Here is a 19,519-nt window from a genome sequence, read left to right as displayed (position 1 = left end):
TTACTTCTTTTATCTTGTTATTGCGGGCAATATACAAAGTTATGTATTCCCTCCTCCGTCCACGAAAAATAATCTCATTTTATCATTTTTTAAAAATTTACAAAAAATAGTCCTACTTCTAAAATTGGAAAGTTTTTTTCTCATACTTTATCCATTTTTTCTCTCATCTATCTTACCTTACTCACTTTTTTATCATTCTCTCTTACTTTATCAATTTCTCAATAAAATTCGTGTTATTGATAAATAAGTCTATTGTTTTTAGACGGGGGAGTAGTAATGATTGAAATTAATGATTGAAAATTGGACATTTTTAAAAAAAAATTCACATTTTTTTGTACTAACAAAATACATACCACTTGATTAAGGGAGGGTATTAAGTTGGAACCTTCTCGAATTTAAATCCTACTACTATACTTCATACAAATAAGTAATACTTATTTATCATGATGAATTAATCTTTTTGGTGGATATATGATGGAGAGTTGGTGGAGCATTCCGTATGATAGTGAGTCGATGATACCTCGGAATCGTAGCCCAATTTTTCATGCGTACACACACACGACCACTTGCCCAACACATATGATCATTCGTGTAAAAAAAATAGAATATGAGATACCAATTAAAATAATATTAATAATAATAAAGTAGTTAAAACGTATAGAATCATATCCAAAATATTCTCTCGCCACTAAAATGTGTGCATAAAGGCAACGAAAAATGCCACTAAGGCAAAATATAACTACCTTTAATCACGAAATTTAGTTGGTCAACTAGACCTTGTCCAAAATTATTTTCAAATAACAATAATGGTGACACATCAGAACTACAATAATTGTCATCAATTTTCTTTAATATTTAGGTGTACTATTTGGGAAATAACGTAATCAATAAAATAAATTGTTAACTAACTTATTTCCATGGATAGCAAAATAGAGAAGAAATCCACGTCAGCTAAGCGTAAGAGTTAAGACCTTTTTAATAAAAAAAATGAATAATAATAATTAGGCCAAGTCAAATTGTAATTAAATTACAGCCACTAGAATCCCGCCACGTGTTTCCCTCTCCCAATATATAAATGAAGCATCATTGAACCTAACTTAGGAATTTCCAGTTTGCAAGAATTGGGACTCTTTGATCATTCCACAAAGATGGTTTAGACAAACAAGATATATATTGTGAATTATCGGAAACAGTTGATCGATTGAAATCAGTGTTTTTCATGCAATAAATGGAAATGGAAAGATACGAAATTTTGAAGGATTTGGGATCTGGGAATTTTGGTGTGGCTAAGCTTGTGAAGGATAAATGGAGTGGTGAGCTCTTTGCTGTTAAGTACATTGAGAGGGGCAAAAAGGTGAGTGTGTGTGTTTTATAAAAAAATATTCAAGTTTTTTCTTGTTTAGCTCTTTAAATTTGATGTTTATTTCAAGTTGTGACTATTTTATTCTGTAGATTGATGAGCATGTTCAGAGGGAAATCATGAACCATAGGTCACTCAGACACCCCAATATTATCAGATTTAAAGAGGTAGTTTAAACTCAAAATCTTTTTTGTCTGAAAACACACACACACACACACAATCTAGAAACAGAGAAAAACAGAGGAAAACAGAGTAGAAAGAGTTTCAAGTTGCTCAATTTTCAGGTATTGCTGACTCCAACTCATCTAGCCATAGTAATGGAATACGCAGCGGGAGGAGAGCTCTTCGAGCGAATATGCAATGCCGGGAGATTCAGCGAAGACGAGGTATGAATAGTCTAGCTTCGCGCTTTCTTTATCTACATAACTCTTGATTTTATGAACCAACCAATTTGTGTGTTGTAAATAGCTTTCTTGACTAACAATTTTGGGTGTATTTAGGCAAGATTTTTCTTCCAACAGCTGATATCTGGAGTCAGTTATTGCCATTCCATGGTAAAAAACAGAGTTTATCCATAACTTTTGTGCTTTTTGGATATAGTATGATATTTTCATCATTTTTTACTACAAAAATGCAGCAAATTTGCCATAGAGATCTCAAGCTTGAAAACACATTGTTGGATGGGAGCCCTGCGCCCCGCCTCAAGATATGTGACTTCGGTTATTCTAAGGTAGTTTAGTTTTTACCTAGTTACATATTTCGATGAATGTAGTTTTCTTGATTGTAATGTAATGAGTGTTTTCCTCCCCATATTTGTAGTCAGCTGTGTTGCATTCTCAACCTAAGTCGACGGTCGGAACGCCAGCTTATATCGCGCCAGAGGTGTTGTCGAGGAAAGAATACGACGGCAAGGTTTGCATTCATGTCTCAACACTTGTTTTTTTTCCCTAGTATCTTTGTCTCTTGTAAGTTGTAATTGTGTTGTTTTACCTACTTTGGTCCTATTAGATTGCAGATGTTTGGTCATGTGGTGTTACACTATATGTGATGCTAGTTGGTGCATATCCATTTGAAGATCCTGATGATCCAAGGAATTTCAAGAAGACAATCAATGTGAGTCTACACTCTCATTTTTATTGGATCTAAATCCCACCATTGACATGTTCGATTCTTTCTCGACAGCGTATACTCAGCGTCCATTATTCCATCCCCGACTACGTTAGAATCTCCAACGAATGCAAACATCTTTTGTCTCGGATATTTGTTTCTGATCCTGAAAAGGTAATGTCATCCACCTATCTTGATACATACCAAACAGGAGAACGTAGTCCAAAAGACTAACCTATTAGAAGAGAGAGCCATTTAGTGTATATACTCCATAAGTTGTTCTCACAACCGATGTGGGACATTAAGTCCGTAACATATCTTTTAAATATAAGGTAACCATTTGGCTAATATTGTTAATGATGTTTTGAAACAGAGAATAACCATTCCTGAAATTAAGAAACACCCTTGGTTTCTAAAGAACCTTCCAATAGAATTCATGGAAGGAGAGGAAGCTAGTTTGGAGATGATAAATTCAGACAACTACTCTACTCAAAGTATTGAAGAGGCATTGGCAGCCATACAAGAAGCTACGAGAACATCCGACTCCCCTAAAACGGGCGGTCTGGTGCTCGAAGGGAGCATGGATCTCGATGACATCGACACCGATGAAGATATAGATGAGGTAGAGACAAGTGGGGATTTTGTGTGTGCACTTTGATCTTCAACTTAGATAATACTACCACTTTGTGGTTAAGGTTATGAGCCACTAGTTTATTGTACAAACAAAAAGAGAGGTTGCCATCTTCAAATAATAAATGTATAAGTTCATTTCAAGTTGCCATCACTCGTTTATTTAATTTCTATATGATCAAGATTGGTAACATTTTATAATGGATTTGGTGTTGCCAATGGAAAAGGTCTTCAAATACCCCTCAATGTATGACACCATGGAATCCACAAACTTGTCCATCAATACCTTTTTAGTAATAAGTGTAACAAATCTTGTTATTGGCTAAGAAAGTGGAAGGAAATGTGATATATTGTTCATCAATTGGTGGTTTAAATAAAACAAGGATGCTACAAAGTTAAATATAAGAGAATTGGCAGTTGATGTGGACAAGTCATTATTCAAAGGTGAAGTAACACTGTAAACTAATTTTATCTGTTACAATTAATCATTAAAGTCGTTTCCTTTTTATTCTTTATTAATCGTTAAATAGCCGTTTAAATTGGAACTAATCTTTGTTAGACACCTTTCCCTCATTGATTTGGCAAGAATAGTGACATCTTCGACTACTTTTAAAGTTTATTTCTGTCAATTATCTTCTACACGCCGCATTTTATTCAGTTTTATTTTCTGCATTCCATATTCAACATTATCGATTCTCATTATACTACCATTCAATTATGACGTTGGTAACTATAGTATATAATATATTAGTATGGCATGCAAATTCATGTCATACAACAATAAAAGCATCTGCAATGCTTTGTTTCTTAGTTGAGCCTTACATCGTTTTTCTCTTCATGTTTTACTTATGACAAGTTCACTTTTCCATTTGAGAAAACTTGAGAAATGAAATAAGAACTTAATTGTTGTGATGAAATGAAATAAGAACTTAATTGTTTTGATGTGGCCCGCAGAAATGAAAATTAACTAGTGAGTTCAGGTTGGAAGTTTTGATCCACTTTTCTGGGTCAAGAAATTCAGTTTTTTGATAAAAGGTCAAAATAATTAAATTGAGCACCAATTAATTCATGCTAAAATATAATATTATTATCAATCGTTATAGTGGGAAACATAGGCATTGGTGGCCCGGCCACGATTTTGTGGCCTGACCACACTTTGTGGCTTGACCCGGTCAACTATAGTGGACACCCTAAGAAATATAGAGAGAAAAAGTGGATAAGGTAAGAGAGAGAAATTTTCCATCTTTAGAAATGAGACTTTTTTTGTGGAAATCACAAAATGACAAAATGAGACTATTTTTCGTGGACGGAGGGAGTAAAAGGAATCATCAACTTTGGCTAAAATTTGGTATTTCCCACAAACTTTAAAATTTGTCTAAAAATCACAAATTTTATATTTTGCTTGTTATTTCCATCGTAAGTCAATCATCCGACTAACTTACGTACATTTTTTTTATCCTACTTTGCACTACTAAATCAACATAATTTTCTGCGTGAACTTTTATTTCACTTGTCACAAACTTAAAAAGTGATCTAAAATATCATACACATTTCACGGACAAAATATCATATTAATAAGAAACAAATATCAAAATTTTGGGAAAAGTTGATGATTTTATAACTCCTTTGTCCTTAGTATATTTCTTACATATTTAAAATGAAATAAAATGCTTTGGATTTTATGTTCTCACCCGACGACAGTCACACAAAATATCACGTTACAAATTGCGTTTTGGGCCAGAGCCCAATCCAGTAAAAAAGCCCAATAGTTAACCCGCGTCTCCTTCCCCTAACGCTGAAATGAGCGTAGTTTCTCCATTCAAAAGCAGCAGCAGCTGCGCCACATTTCCAACTACTGAAACTGAACACAGAATTCAAGCAATCCAATTCAATATTATGGGAGGAAGGGGAAGATCTCGCACTCAGCGAAAGCACTTCAGCCAGAACAGAGAGAACGTCTGGAAGCGCTCCAAATCCGACGCTTCTGCTACTGATACACCCGCTGACAACAACAACAACAATGCCGGCAAATCACACTGGGAGCCCTTCAAGACGCAGAACCCCGCTTTCGACGAGTATTACAAAGTAATAATTACATTTTTGTGGCAGAATGAATTAGTGTTGTTCTAGCTTTGTTTTCCCTCTTTCGGATTGCTGAAAATCGGATGAATTTAGGTGTGTGTTTAATTTGTTATGCTTGTGTGTGAATATGTGTAGGAGCAAGGAATTGTGTCATCTGAAGAGTGGGATACCTTCAATAAATTTCTTAGGACGCCGCTGCCTGCTGCTTTCAGAATTAATTCCAGGTTATTCGTTGTTTTAATGCGTTAGCGGAAATCGAGTAGCTTGAAGTCGAAGCAGCTAAATTTGAGTGGGTATTGGTGTTAGGTTTCATATGATTTTTTTTTTTATAGTATGCAATGCTTTTGGCACAATAATTTGTGTTGAGTGTTAATCTAGGTTTAAGTATCAATTCTTTTCCCTGGCTGCCAAGCTCTTGATTGATGATACATTTGGTTGATAGATTTAATTGGCTAAACAAATAGTGTTGAATTGAAGTGTTTCAACAGATGGATTGCCAAATCTAGATGTGGTTGTTACAGTACATGCCACAAAGTTTGAGAAGGATAATAAGTTGAGCTATTTGTCCATTCTTCTGCGTAGTTTTGTAGTACTACTGTGTAATGACCAAAGCAAGTCTTATGGAGCACTTATCGGTCGTCTGGCTCTTATATTTGTCTGGCTTTCATTAACAATCTTGAGCTATCTCTGTTTGGTCGCATCTGAAGACATTGATCTTCAAGTCATATCTCTTAATGTGGAACTGTTTTCAGGTTATATGCTTAGTTGCTTACTCTTGATATATTTATGCAGTTGCCAGTTTTATAAGGATATTCTGTTCCGGTTGGAGAATGACTTCATGAAATCCCTTCCGGCAGAGGTAGATTTATATGTTCATGGTTTTTAGTTGCCAATGGAGAGGGATAGTCACGAACTGAAAATACTCATGTGTTTTTTTATCAATGCAGGATACTGATGGAAATGCAGTGAATGCAATAGAGGTATTGCCATGGTACCCTGATCATCTTGCTTGGCAGTCATATTATTCTCGAAACCAGTTGCGAAAAAATCAAGCCCTTGAGCAGTGAGTTCTTTATTTAATATTTACACTCTGTTTCATACCAGACTCTAAACACAAAACTGAGAATGCAGTTTACTTTGCTGTGAGTCCAAATATTTACCTCTTCTCAAGCTAACTTAGTTGACCTTGGTTCCAGCACTCTGAATATGTTTTGTTTAAATATAAGTTGGAATACAGTGTACATTATTGATAACTATGGCTTCAGCAGAAACATTGATATGAACATGAGAAGGAAAAAATTACTTTGCTTCTTAGTAAATTGTATGAGTTCTGCATATGTTCTTTGAGATGTACTTCCGTTGTATGTCAAGATTCAAGAGATTGAGATTATAGGGGATCTAAAGATGAATGCATGATTGATGGCATGCTTGATTGATGGACTGATTTTGCATTCCTATTTATTGTAAATAATGTTATGGGATCTATTGTAAAACTGCTTACTGAATTAACAAATAGAAGCCTTTCATGAACAATATACATCATGTTTCTTCTCACATCTTGGTCGTCCTATACCTATTTAACATTGTGCTCAAATTGCGCTGCCTATGGCGGGAGCACAGTTAGTTTCTGAAGGTCATTTATTTTATTATTTTCTTTCCAGCCTCTATTGCTTCTTCGAATTATAATTTCTGTGATTACTAAATTCTGAGAAGATTCACTTTTTAAGGATTCTTAAATGCTCTTTTGTGCATTATCATTTTATGACTTTTTCTGTATTCTATACACAAACTTTGCCAGGTTTCATGAGTTTCTGAAGCTAGAAAATGAGATTGGAAATATAACGAGACAGGAGGCTGTGAGCATGGTGGGCACTCCTCATGATATTCATTTCTTCTGTTGCAATTTCAGTTGAAGTTTGTAATAGATATATTTGAATCACATTTGTCTCATCCATTCTATTATTTTACATCATAACAGGTTCCTCCTCTGTTCCTTGATGTACGTCCAGATCATTTTGTTCTTGACAGTAAGCTTCATCAATGACTTCATAACTATCTATGGATCCTTTCTTTTGTCGAAAGGGTGCCACTATTCTACCATTAGCCTAAACCAGTTATATATCTCGGTTGAATCTCCTGAGTCTATAACACTGTCAATTTGTTATATGTGATATGCAGTGTGTGCGGCACCAGGGTCAAAAACATTTCAGTTGCTTGAGATGATATACAAGTTGACTGAACCTGGAACTCTCCCCACTGGAATGGTATTATTCCTTTTTCTTCATTCTTGTAGTGGCATGATCTCTTAATACGGATGGGGGTACCCAATACCCATGCACCTCTACGGATGTTTAGAACTCATTATCGAACAATGTTATTGTCGTCGTCATTTTTTGTTACTTCTTTCTGATTATGTCCTATCTTATGCTTCTGTTATAGATCATAGCAAATGATTTGGATGTTCAAAGATGTAATCTTCTTATTCACCAAACAAAAAGAATGTGTACTGCAAACTTGATTGTCACAAATCATGAAGCACAAAACTTCCCAAGCTGCCATTTGCACAAGAATGGTGAAAACATTAATGGACCTGCTCTTCGTCAGCTTCAGTTTGATCGTGTCTTGTGTGATGTCCCTTGTAGCGGTGATGGAACTTTACGCAAGGCTCCTGATATGTGGAAGAAGTGGTAATTGTTTCTATTGTTTCACAATACTATTATTTAACTCACCTTTTCCATCTTCCAATGTCCTATTATTAACCGTACTCCTTCCTGTGCACTTCTGCATTTCAGGAATGCAGGGATGGGTAATGGTCTCTTTGGCCTACAAGTTCAGATTGCAATGCGAGGTACCTTTTTCTTACTTGAGGTCTCTTTCTCAGTAACTTGCAATATTCCAAATGAGAAAGCAGTAGCTCATTCATTTTTTCCTTAAATCAGTAGAAGCTAGCTAGTTGGTGACCAACATATTAATTTTGCCATTTAGCTTTTAGTTACTTGTATGATGAGTACTGAAAATGAACTAAAGAAGTGTTATTATTGTAGCTTGCACTTTTTGCATGTGCATATGAATGCACTTTAGTTACAATGTTCCTGGCAGTTATTTTTTATGTTTTGTGTAATAGTGGAGGTTCACAATTTTCGGATGTGTGATTATTTCAGGTCTAGCACTGCTCAAAGTTGGTGGACGGATGGTGTATTCCACCTGCTCAATGAACCCAGTGGAGAATGAGGCTGTAGTTGCTGAGGTAATTACGAATTTTTGTAGGAATTAGTTCATTTGTTCAGATGGGAAATTCCCAATATTAAGCTACAGCTTAGAATGACTTTTTGCCAAATAGTAAGAGTTAGAGTAGTCAGGAGAGACTTTGGGAAAATTATTAATTTATATAATTTCATTTTGCAATTTTTATTCTTGGAACTTTTTCCACCTCTTCCACTCGAAACTGTTTTATGTTTTCTTAGGATCTAATAATTCTGTCCTGTTCACCTCAGCTTTTGCGGCGATGTAAAGGAACAGTCGAGCTTCTAGATGTATCCACTGAGCTTCCCCAGCTTGCTCGAAGGCCTGGTATTAAGACATGGAAGGTTAGTACTTTGGGGCCTGTTGCCGTCATACAACAGAAATCTGTGGCCCCTAAAGCAGAGTCTTCCAATAACCATTTTAGTTAATTTTCTAGCTTTTAACTCACCGCTCCTATTTTTTGTGCAGGTTCGTGATAAAGGACTATGGTTAACATCATATAAAGATGTTCGTAGAAATCGCCAAGCTGCTGCAACTCCGGGCATGTTTCCTTCTGGAAAGCTGTATGATGAGATATCAGAACCAGATCAGGAGACAGCCAACGGACAAACTTGTGAGAATAGTAATGGTACTGATGAAAATGGTGGAGAGTTGATTGATAATTCAGTGGCTCCTACAAGCAATGTGGAGGCAGAAGTTTCAGATTTACCTTTAGAACGCTGTATGAGGATAGTACCACATGATCAAAATTCCGGGGCTTTCTTTATTGCTGTTTTCCAAAAGCTTTTGCCCCTGCCTGGTAAGCATGTTTGTTTCTGGTCCAGTGGGCACTTTGTTCTTTCTTTTCAATAAATAGGATCTTGTTAATTCTTACCCCGTACATCAACTCACTTCTATCTTCACTAGGCATGTGACTTTTCCCCCTACATTTCTGTAACTTGCTCGTTTAATTGCAAGTTACCTAATAAATATGCATGTTGTGCAGCCCCTACGCCTGTTCAGAGGAAGGGTACAAAAGGTGAAACTCAGAAGCAACTGAATGAGGTGAAAGAGGACAAAAATGGGGATGATATTGATGCAAGTAGTGAGATGGATGTTAAAATGTCTGAAGCAGCTCCTGCTGCCAGTTTAGTTGATACTGGAATTTGTGAAATCCCTTCAGATGCTGACCAGAATAAGAATTTGGTTGAAACTGGAACTCTTGAAATCCCTTCGGATGCTGACCAGAAAAAGATAAATGAGCAAGAAGAGAAAGAGGAGAACAAGGCTTCTTCTGATGACAAGGCGGATGCCAAAACTGTTCCAGACAAAAAAAGGAAGCTTCAAATGCAGGGGAGATGGAGAGGAGTAGACCCTGTTATTTTCTACAAGGATGAAACTGTTGTGAGCAAAATAATGGACTTTTATGGAATAAAGGAATCCTTCCCAATCAAAGGCCATCTTATTTCAAGAAACGAAGACACGAGTCATGTGAAGAGAATTTATTACGTATCAAATTCTGTGAAGGAAGCTCTTGAGTTGAACCTTCTCGGCGGCCAGCAGCTTAAGATAGCTGCAGTGGGACTTAAGATGTTTGTAAGTTATCATTTGCTTGAATCTTTTGTTATTTAACATTTGTCTTATTGATTCTAACCTAGAAATATGCAAAACTAATTGTGCAGGAACGCCAAACTTCAAAGGAGGGAACATCTGCACCCTGTTTATTCCGTATCTCATCTGAAGGATTGCCGCTGATTCTTCCACACATAACAAAGCAAATACTATATGCTTCTCCGATAGATTTCAAGCACCTCTTGCAGTACAAAAGCATTAAATTTCCAGACTTTGTTGAACCTTCATTAAGAGAGAAGGCCTCAGAGCTAATTCTGGGTTGTTGTGTGGTTATTCTGCGTGCAGGTTCGTTCGCATGCCTTAGTAGTCTTAGAAAAATGCGGTGACGTGCATTTTGGGTGAAGATACTAATTTGTCTAATTTTCATCTTGTGTAGAAGGGTGGGTCCAATCAGGTTCAGGGGAAGATGCTATGCCTATCGCGATTGGGTGTTGGAGAGGTAGAACTAATGTGTCTGTAATGGTGAATGCAAATGACTGCCAGGAACTGCTTGAACGGGTCTCAGCGCTCCGCTCAGACGAGGCTTCGGAGCCAGTCGCTGATGCAGTTCCTATCAAAGAATCGACTGATGATGTTACTATCCCAGAAGCCAACGGTTCTGATAGCTCAGTGATGGCACCGGAAACTTCATGATTAAGCCAACCATTTTTGGAGATGTGGTGATTAATATTTAGTCAAGATTTTGGAGATTGTAATCTAAATATTATAACTAAAACAAAGTTGTGGATTAAAATTTCTCCGCCTATCAACGTATTTTTTTCACTCACAATTTGAATAAGTGGTTTAGTTTATTTTTAGTGTAAACTTACATATGGGTATATTTTACTCAAATCCAAAACGGGATAGATTTTAGAATATAATTGTTTGAAGGGATATTGACATCTAATATTATGGAATATTCAAAAAGTTAAAAAAAAATTCATCGAACTTTGAAATTGACAAATAAAATCATGAACTTTATCCATATTTCCCAACAAAGAAAAAATTCTGCATATATTAATAGATTGAAGAAAATTTTTGGAGGGCGTGTTTCAAGAAAAACTATCCTCAAAGATTGAAAAACTTGAAGCTAACTATCCTCAAAGATTGAAAAACTTGAAGCTCTCGAAGTTGTTGTCGAGAAATTACCAAAAAAAATCCGTATCATGACATTATTTGACGGAATTTTTTTTTTGGTGGGAAATAACAAACTCGGGGCAAAGCTCATGATATTATTTGTCAATTTCAAAATTCATAAAAAAAAAATCTGACTTTCTGAAAGTTCCATATTATTAGGTGTCAATATCCCTTGTTTTAATACAAATACCACCACCTTGACCGCATATAATTCAAGCTAACTTTTCTTTGTATAATTATTCGTGGAAAATGTAGAATTCTTATAAAATTAAGTGCTATTGTATATTGTCATGAAAGAATAATTATTGTAAATTGCCATAAATAATGCAAATTAATATTATTGGTAATTAGTGACAAATAATTAAAACCAGCTTTTATAAGTATATTTATGTACTAGTACTCTTCCTTAATAGGAGTATCATTTCTTTTTGACATGAATTTTAAGAAATCAAATAAAAGTGAGTGGAAAACGTTAGTGGTATATGAGTCTTACTTGTATATACTCCCTTCATCCCATTTTAAGTAAATCATTTCTAATTTGGCAAGAGATTTTATATAATGTTGTTTTGTAAGTAAGTGAAGAGAATAAAAAGTAAAAGAGAGAAAAAATATAGAAAGAGTTATTTTTCTATATTTAAAAATGTGTCACTTAGAGTGAGATGGGTGAAGTAGTATTTAATAATATCAATTTTAAATAAAATATGAGTAAAATAAATTAGTGAAATGTGAGGTCTATTGTTATATATAATAAAAATGAATCAGGACTTCTATTTGTGTATGGACTGAAATGGAAATGAGAATATATAAGTAATACTCCCTCTGTCCCACTAGAAATGAAACGTTTTTTTTTTGTCTGTCCCATTAAAAATGAAACGTTTCTAAAAATAGAAACAATACTCTCTATACTTTTTGTTCTCTCTTACTTTACTCTCTCTTCATTAATTCACAAAATAATACTATATAAAATCTCGTGCTGAAAACTAAATGTTGCATATTTAATGGGACGGAGGGAGTATATAGGAAGTGGGGCTTGGCCATGTGAGGCATGATGGTGTTTGAATTAGTGTCGTCTTTCGAATTATGGTAACTAATAGGAACAAAATGAAATGAAACACACTTCGTATTTTGTAATGTGTTTTATTGAAGATGGTGTACCTTTTTCAATCTGTTTATTTCAAGGTGAAGAAGTTTGGATTATTGTCATTTTTGTTTTAGTAAGATCAGTTAACATTATTTTTATTTATAGGGTTCATAGCTATGTTTAATTATCCTAGCTCTACTTTGTTTGGTGTATAAGTTTAACTATTACTTGACTCGTGCTATTCGTTCAATCTGTCTCATATTCTTTGTTTTGACATGTTAAAAAAAACCCACCAAATAGGTGGATTAATTAATCTACATTAAAATTTTAATTATGACTCTCAAATTTTCACATCTCTTATTTTGATTGAGATTTATTATGAATGTTTTGTACAATTCCAATTTATACCAAAATAGTCTTAAAATATTTGTTTAGATATCTAATATGCCAAACATGAACTCATATTTATTTGTTCACGCAAAACTAAATAACTTATCTTATTTATCACTATTGTGATTTTTTTTATTCATTTAAACTATCAACATGATTTAAAATGACTCACTCCGTCCCAGTTTAAGAGTTTGATTAAGTTATGGCACGGGTTTTGTTGATGTGTAAATATTGAAGTGAGGTAGTGGTTATTGAAGTGAATAATAATTGAAGTGGGGGCAATGAAAAGTGAGACCCTTTTGACTTTTTGTATGTTTAGGATTTTGTTTTATGTCCAAATATGATAGATTCTAAATGTGACTCTTAAATTGGGACGAACTTAAATGACAAAATGTGAGTCTTAAACTGGAACGGGGACGGAGTAGTTCTAAAATGAGATTGAAGTACAATATCCAACTAAGCATTTCATAACACAATTATAGAATTAGTACGAATTCATACGTTTGTCATTTTATTTAATTTTTTATCTATTAATCATCGCGTTCTTTTATAAGCACCTCACTATATATCTCTCGGTAAATATGATCACCCTTCTTTTATAAAATTAATTTTGCTTATTATAACTATTATAGTTGTAGTATTTGTAGTGTGGGTGGGTGCTTTTTCCAAATGTTTGAACAAATACTCCAAATATACACAATCTGTCTTGTTTGAGACAGAAGTAAATTGAATTAATAGAGAGAAAAAATAATGTATACAAAACAGAGTTCAAATCTTCCCTGCAAATAACCAAAGATCATTGTAAATGTAACACACAAAAACGATTCCCAGCTCATTCAAAAAAATAATTAATTCCAGAAAAAAAAAAGACATACCAAACTGAAAAAATCATGATCTACAACACATCCTGTTACTTTCTGGGATTACTTGAGCTGGCCCAGGAATGAGGATATTCTTACCGGCTAACGACGCCGGATTGCTGTTCACTTCATCGGCAACGAGACTCTTCTTGTTAACAATGTTGAAAATCTCTGTCAACACTGTCACGAAAGCCTCCTCCACGTTGGTTGCTTCCATTGCCGAGGTTTCTAAGAAAAATAAGCCTTCTTTTTCAGCAAATTCCCTAGCATCCTCTGTCGGCACTGCTCTCTGGTCTTCAAGATCAGTCTTGTTCCCAATTAGCATTATCACAATGTTTTTGTCAGCATGAGCACGCAGCTCTTCTAGCCAACGGGGAATGTGGTCAAAGGTCTGCCGCTTAGTTATGTCGTAAACCAGCATAGCCCCCACCGCACCCCTGTAATAAGCACTTGTGACAGCTCTGTATCTGTGGATAATGGATATTACTACTTATTAGGATCACATTGACACAAGATCAGAATCAAAACGTCCAGTTCGTGACACGAGATATTGGAATGACATTGATATCAAAACCCAAATACTATCATTTACACACACGCATCGTCTAACGACACAAGAGAGGAAGGCAAAAGAAAATGTAAAATCTCAATTACCATACATTCTATAAGGAACAAGGTTATCGAGGCTTCACGTGAGAGCGCCCTAGGATTCATAGTTCAATCCCTATTTCCACCAAATACTTTTCATGGTAAGTTATGAAACATATGAGGGATAACAGTCTGTAACTTTGGTTCAATTATGGTGCTCAATTTTTACCAACTCAACCTAACCTATTGTCTATATATAAGCCCAACTAAGACAAAAAAAAACACTATAACACCCCCGGTTGACTCCAAACTATGATCTAAACCATTAGAAAATGTCAATAGGTGACAAAATAACATCATCAGAAAATGTCAACCCAGTGTCAACGGTTGACGTTGTGTTGACATCAAAATCTTGAAATTTTACGTATTGATATTGTGTTGAAGAGTTTGGAGTTAGTACAATATATAGAGTTTGCATTTTATCACTACCCCAAAAATAATTTGATCAACACACCATTAGTATCTTTTATTCTTCCAAAAAAGGGCTAATAATGGTTCACGGAAACGTCTTACCAATCAAGTTGTTCTTCATCATCTAATACATAGAATATCTTAGTTTCATTTTATACAACAATTTGCAATAATACAGAAATTAACCTTGGTAGAATATTTCCGTAAACCGCTATTGTAACATCCATCTCAATGATTTTCCCCATCCTTTTATTTCCTTTATTGGAAATTTGTGATTCCTATAGATTTATCATACATTTAATGCAAAAATCTATATCAAAAGAATGTTTATAACAAAAACACTATTGGATTGCATTCCCAATCAAACACATCAAACCGCTCCACAACTAACAATCAATTCAAGGCTACGAAACGAAGTCGAAATCGTAAATACTAAAACATCGAAGTTAAAAACCTAATCTAAGAGCTCAATTTGATGCATATAGGCAGAGAAAATAAAATCGAAATTGAGGAAGAGTGAGAAAATGAAATGGATCGAGAAATGTAGCAGTACCTCTCCTGGCCGGCGGTATCCCAGATCTGAGCTTTGACGGACTTGTGGTGGATAAGCATGGTGCGAGTTTGGAACTCAACGCCGATAGTTGCCTTAGAATCCAAGCTGAACTCATTGCGTGAGAAGCGCGAGAGAATTTGGGATTTCCCGACGGCAGAGTCGCCGATCAACACGACCTTGAAGACGTAGTCTGTTTTCTGGGAAGAGCTGGCGTATCCATTTGCCATCTCACTCTCTCTACTGTCACTGTAAAGTGAGAGAGAGAGAGAGAGAGAGAGAGAGAGAGAGATGCACAGCGAAATCAATGGAGCTTAATCTATTAGCATATCACTCATATCAATTTATTGTTATTTTAATCCTCATTTTACAAACTGTAAACCACTTGTACGTGAGAAAAAAGGATTTTTTTTTTTTTTGCTGAAACAGTACTACAGCTCAACTATGAAGAGTATTATTTTATTTAGATAGAGATTGTGTATTTTGGTAGACATCAGTAATTAATAATTCACTTGGAGAAACCAACTAAGCACAAATAAATGTTTTACAATTTTATATAGCTGCTCGCATGAAGGTGATAAATTGTGCGGATTGAGATACGTCATTATTAGATTAATTTGATAATAAATCTAATTCAATTAAATCTAATCTGAATTGAATTGTTAAAGAAAATTCTCTAACTCCACACAAATTCGACCAGTTACCTTCAAACCCGATAACAACCCATTAGTTTTGTTAACAATACTCCATCCGCTCCGCAATAGGAGTCCTATTTAGTTATGGCACTAGTTTTAAGAATCGTAAAGAAAATTGAGTTGAATAAGTTGGTAGAATGTGAGGTCTACTTACCAATTATGGTAAAAGTGAAATAAAACTCTTATTATAGAATGGACCGAAATGTGAAAATATGACTCTAATTATAGGACGGAGGGAGTAGCATAAAAGGACAAAAAATCAGTATTCACCATTGTTTATCAAACGCATTTAACTGTTCAAAGCTCCTTTAATTTATAAAACAATGAGATATAGTGAGTGCGTATATTTTATTTTTAATAAACAAACATACTGTATAACATTATAAGAACATTTGAATTCACATAGATATCTTTGAAAGATGAAATACTGATTTTGATTTATTCAATATATACCTTAACAATGCAACCAAGTATATATTAACAGACATACTACAAACTCATTATTTATTAAACTCTCATTATCTATTAATAGGATTTAATAAATAAAAAGCAAGCAATGAATAAAATTCTAACAACTAATTGCACTGGTTTAATACTTCACTTCATACACAAATGTGACCAAAGTTGCAAATTAAGATGAACATACAGTATTTGTCTAGAAAATGATATGTTCGCTAAATTATTTTGGAGTGGATACGGCTGGAAAGAATTGATGTTCATCTTCTTCATAATGCTAAATTGCTTTTATCTCCTAATTTTGTTATGATTTTGTTGAAAAGTTGGGTTGTTAACAAAACTAACAGTGTTTTTAACATTTTAAAAGAATGTATTAACTTAAAACATTGATGAATCTTTTTATATGATTTAGATAAACTTAAAATATTTTGTGTTTATTTAAAACATTAATGAAACATATTTTGCATGTAAGATGTAATTATCTTGTAACAAGCTACCTAGTTTTGTTAAAGTTTGTTTTTCCATTCCAGTCTCTAAAAAACCAGAAAAAGGAAAATTTGTCATCAACTTTTACTTTAACTTAAAATAATCTTACTATTTTTCAAAAATAGCAAATTAAACTTGGATCTTTTGTATTTCGTGATTGTTTCCTACTACTAAAATTCCAATTAAATTTATTGTAATTTTTGTCATTATATTTTCATCATATACTTCTTCCGTCTCATGAAAATAAGTTAATTAAGGATAACACAAGTTTTAATGAATAATGACAAGTAACAAAGAAGTAGAAAAAATAGTTGAAATAATATAGTATATGGTGGACTCCATGAATAATAAAGGTAGAGAAGTAGAAAAGGGTATCATAAATGAATATTGACTATTTCTATAAGACGGACGAAAATGGAAATTCACTCTATTTCTATGAGACAGAGGGTGTACATAATACCGCCAGTGTCCCTTAAAAATAGAAACTATTTTCATTTTAGTTTGTCCCTTAAAAAAGGAAACTTTCTAAAGTTTATATTTTAGGAAGTGGACTCCGTAACCTACTAACATTACTTCTACTATTTATCTCCTCATATCTCTTACTTTATCCATTTTTCTCTTCTTCTCTCTTAATTCACACCAATTCATGTCTCTTACATTACCAGTGTGCATTAAAATCCGTAACGTTTAAAAGTTTTTCATTTTTCAAAGATGGTGGTAGTAATCATTTAGATATAAATTACTCCCTCCGTCCGTGAAATATTTTCCAGTTTTGTCATTTTGGTCTGTCCGTGAAAAGTTGTCCACTTTCCTTTTTCCTAGTTTTGGCAAATGGACCTCACTTCTCACTAACCTTTTACACTCTCATTCTATTATAAAACTAATATATATATGGGGGACCCTCATTCCACTAACTTTTTTAACTCATTTTTCTTCACATTTCTTAAAACCCGCGCCGTATCAAACTTGGACAATATTTCATGGACGGAAGGAGTACCACAGTACAGAACAATGTCAAACTTGTCAAGAAGTCAACACAAAGTTATGATTTAAATAACAAATGTCATCGAAATTTTAATGATATGAGATAATTGCGAAAGGAGTACAAAAGTTCTAGTTTAATTAGCTACTTTTTCAGCCCCTCGTTAAGTGAGACGTTCTTTTTTAGCAATCGTTTTGAAAAAAAATTAATTTTTAAAGTGGAGAGAAAGTAAAGTAAGAGATGGAATAATGTAGTGAAGACTTTTTTATTTTTATTTTTATTATTATTATTATTATTATTATTATTATTATTATTATCATTATTATTATTATCTCTTACTTTATTTTCTCTCCACTTTAACTATTAAATACTAATTTATCAAAATAAGTGCAAAAATGAGTGTCTCTATAACACACCACTTTTTCGAACCCTAATTTTCGAGACATAAAATTTTTGCATTAAATGATTTTAATGCTATGAAGTATGTGGATTAAATGATGAGTGATTTATTACATGATTCTTTGTGACCTAATTGCGATATGGGGTTGAGTTTGAGTTGAATAGTCAAACTTGTTGATTATATGACGTGGCTATTGAATAGTCAATATTGTGAAAAATATGACGTGGCCGTTGAAAGGTCAATGTGTTGTGAAGATGGAGTGGAATTAAAAATGGTTGATTTTGTGACGTAATTATGTGGATATTTTGATGCGGGGTGAAATGAAATTGTGGTGAATTATTCCTAAGGGATGAGTGAGATTAAATAGGAGCATCATTATTTATTTGGAATTTTCGACCCTCATGATTTATCGGAGAGGAATTCTATTTTTCTTGGATTTAATTATTGCTTGGGATAATTATTCAAATTAAATCCAAAGTCCGATTATTCCTTATTTTCTCCATAGAATTTTCGACCCCTATGCTTATTCCAAGGAGATTTTCGAAAATCTCCTATTTATGGGAGAAGAGATTATTTTATTATATTATTTGATCCCTTATTTATTCTCTTCCATGAATAAATTCAAATATCCTAGCATATCTTACTATATCTAATAAGATCTTACCATATCCTAATTTAATTAGGAATTCAATTAAATCCCTTTTGGAAGGAGCTAAACTACACGCCTACTCCCTATTTAATTGGGAAGGGATTATTACTTTTATTCTGCTCCGTGATATTTTATTCTACTCCGTGAAATATCTAAATTAAATCATAGGCTAATTAAATAGCCTAAGAATTCGAAATCCCCTTATTTCTCACCAGTATTAACGCCAATCCCTCCCCCATATCTTTCCAAATCTTTGTTTAATTGTGGGATTATATTCTTGAACTCTATAAATAAGAGTGAAACCCTATACCTAAATCAAAGAAAAACCGCCCCCACTCCCCCAACTCACGCCTCCCCTCTCTCCCACTCTCTCTCAATTTTTCTTCTACTTTTCTCCAATATTTCTTCATCTTTTGAGAAGAATTGAAGTTGAAACTCAAGAATCTTTGAAGAATCAAGGCTATTACTTTGTTTCTACCGTTCATTCTATCAAGAAAAGGTATTTTTATATTAATCTTTGTTCATCTAACCGATTAATCGGTGTTCTTGAACCTTCATGCATATAGATTGAGTGAAAGGGGAAACAATTGATGAATATGGGATGCATGTGTGTGTGTATGGATCGTGTGTGTGTGTGTGCATGCCTCGGTGTGCGTGCATGTGTGTTGTGTGTGTGCGTGTGATGTGTGTTGTAAAACACTCATGCGTGACATGTTTTGATGATGGATTGGGTGTTGTGGTGTGAATAGAGAGTGATATGAT

The 19,519-nt window shown here is 34.1% G+C and overlaps 3 protein-coding genes across 3 annotated transcripts; 2 read left to right on the top strand and 1 right to left on the bottom strand.

Annotated features, from left to right (window-relative positions):
• The first annotated feature begins 1,105 nt into the window (after positions 1-1,105).
• On the top strand, positions 1,106-3,241 carry SNRK2.7 (SNF1-related protein kinase 2.7). The gene is made up of 9 exons (XM_048111282.2): positions 1,106-1,354; positions 1,453-1,527; positions 1,645-1,746; positions 1,861-1,914; positions 1,998-2,090; positions 2,180-2,272; positions 2,369-2,473; positions 2,543-2,641; positions 2,841-3,241. Exons 1-9 carry the CDS (start codon positions 1,229-1,231, stop codon positions 3,123-3,125), a joined length of 1,032 nt encoding a protein of 343 aa, XP_047967239.1. The 5' UTR covers positions 1,106-1,228; the 3' UTR covers positions 3,126-3,241.
• Positions 3,242-4,913: 1,672 nt separating this feature from the next.
• Positions 4,914-10,802, top strand: LOC125214806 (uncharacterized). Its single transcript, XM_048115970.1, has 15 exons — positions 4,914-5,182; positions 5,315-5,403; positions 5,972-6,038; positions 6,127-6,242; positions 6,978-7,044; positions 7,158-7,206; positions 7,358-7,443; positions 7,619-7,866; positions 7,972-8,027; positions 8,341-8,426; positions 8,674-8,766; positions 8,891-9,221; positions 9,408-9,997; positions 10,084-10,318; positions 10,410-10,802. Exons 1-15 carry the CDS (start codon positions 4,994-4,996, stop codon positions 10,664-10,666), a joined length of 2,559 nt encoding a protein of 852 aa, XP_047971927.1. The 5' UTR covers positions 4,914-4,993; the 3' UTR covers positions 10,667-10,802.
• Positions 10,803-13,313: 2,511 nt separating this feature from the next.
• Positions 13,314-15,402, bottom strand: LOC125216693 (ras-related protein Rab11D). Its single transcript, XM_048118452.2, has 2 exons — positions 15,093-15,402; positions 13,314-13,947 (listed from the first exon to the last, which is right to left on the bottom strand). Exons 1-2 carry the CDS (start codon positions 15,317-15,319, stop codon positions 13,509-13,511), a joined length of 666 nt encoding a protein of 221 aa, XP_047974409.1. The 5' UTR covers positions 15,320-15,402; the 3' UTR covers positions 13,314-13,508.
• Positions 15,403-19,519: the final 4,117 nt, after the last annotated feature.

This window comes from Salvia hispanica, chromosome 3, assembly GCF_029641045.1.
Source record: "Salvia hispanica isolate PSC_SH4W2 chromosome 3, Shi_PSC_v1, whole genome shotgun sequence".
NCBI lineage: Eukaryota > Viridiplantae > Streptophyta > Magnoliopsida > Lamiales > Lamiaceae > Salvia > Salvia hispanica.
Note: the sequence above shows the minus strand (reverse complement) of the source record. Positions and strands in the feature narration are given on the sequence as shown.

What these genes read in the sequence shown, in the direction of transcription:
- LOC125214806 (XM_048115970.1), top strand. Translation starts at nt 4,994, where the DNA reads ATGGGAGGAAGGGGAAGATCTCGCACTCAGCGAAAGCACTTCAGCCAG. An exon ending in TGAAATCCCTTCCGGCAGAG is followed by an intron (nt 6,039 to 6,126) that starts GTAGATTTATAT and finishes TTATCAATGCAG; the next exon opens with GATACTGATGGAAATGCAGT. An exon ending in CCTGATATGTGGAAGAAGTG is followed by an intron (nt 7,867 to 7,971) that starts GTAATTGTTTCT and finishes TCTGCATTTCAG; the next exon opens with GAATGCAGGGATGGGTAATG.
- SNRK2.7 (XM_048111282.2), top strand. Translation starts at nt 1,229, where the DNA reads ATGGAAATGGAAAGATACGAAATTTTGAAGGATTTGGGATCTGGGAAT. An exon ending in GTGACTTCGGTTATTCTAAG is followed by an intron (nt 2,091 to 2,179) that starts GTAGTTTAGTTT and finishes CCATATTTGTAG; the next exon opens with TCAGCTGTGTTGCATTCTCA. An exon ending in ATTTCAAGAAGACAATCAAT is followed by an intron (nt 2,474 to 2,542) that starts GTGAGTCTACAC and finishes CTTTCTCGACAG; the next exon opens with CGTATACTCAGCGTCCATTA.
- LOC125216693 (XM_048118452.2), bottom strand. Translation starts at nt 15,319, where the DNA reads ATGGCAAATGGATACGCCAGCTCTTCCCAGAAAACAGACTACGTCTTC. An exon ending in GATACCGCCGGCCAGGAGAG is followed by an intron (nt 13,948 to 15,092) that starts GTACTGCTACAT and finishes CATTATCCACAG; the next exon opens with ATACAGAGCTGTCACAAGTG.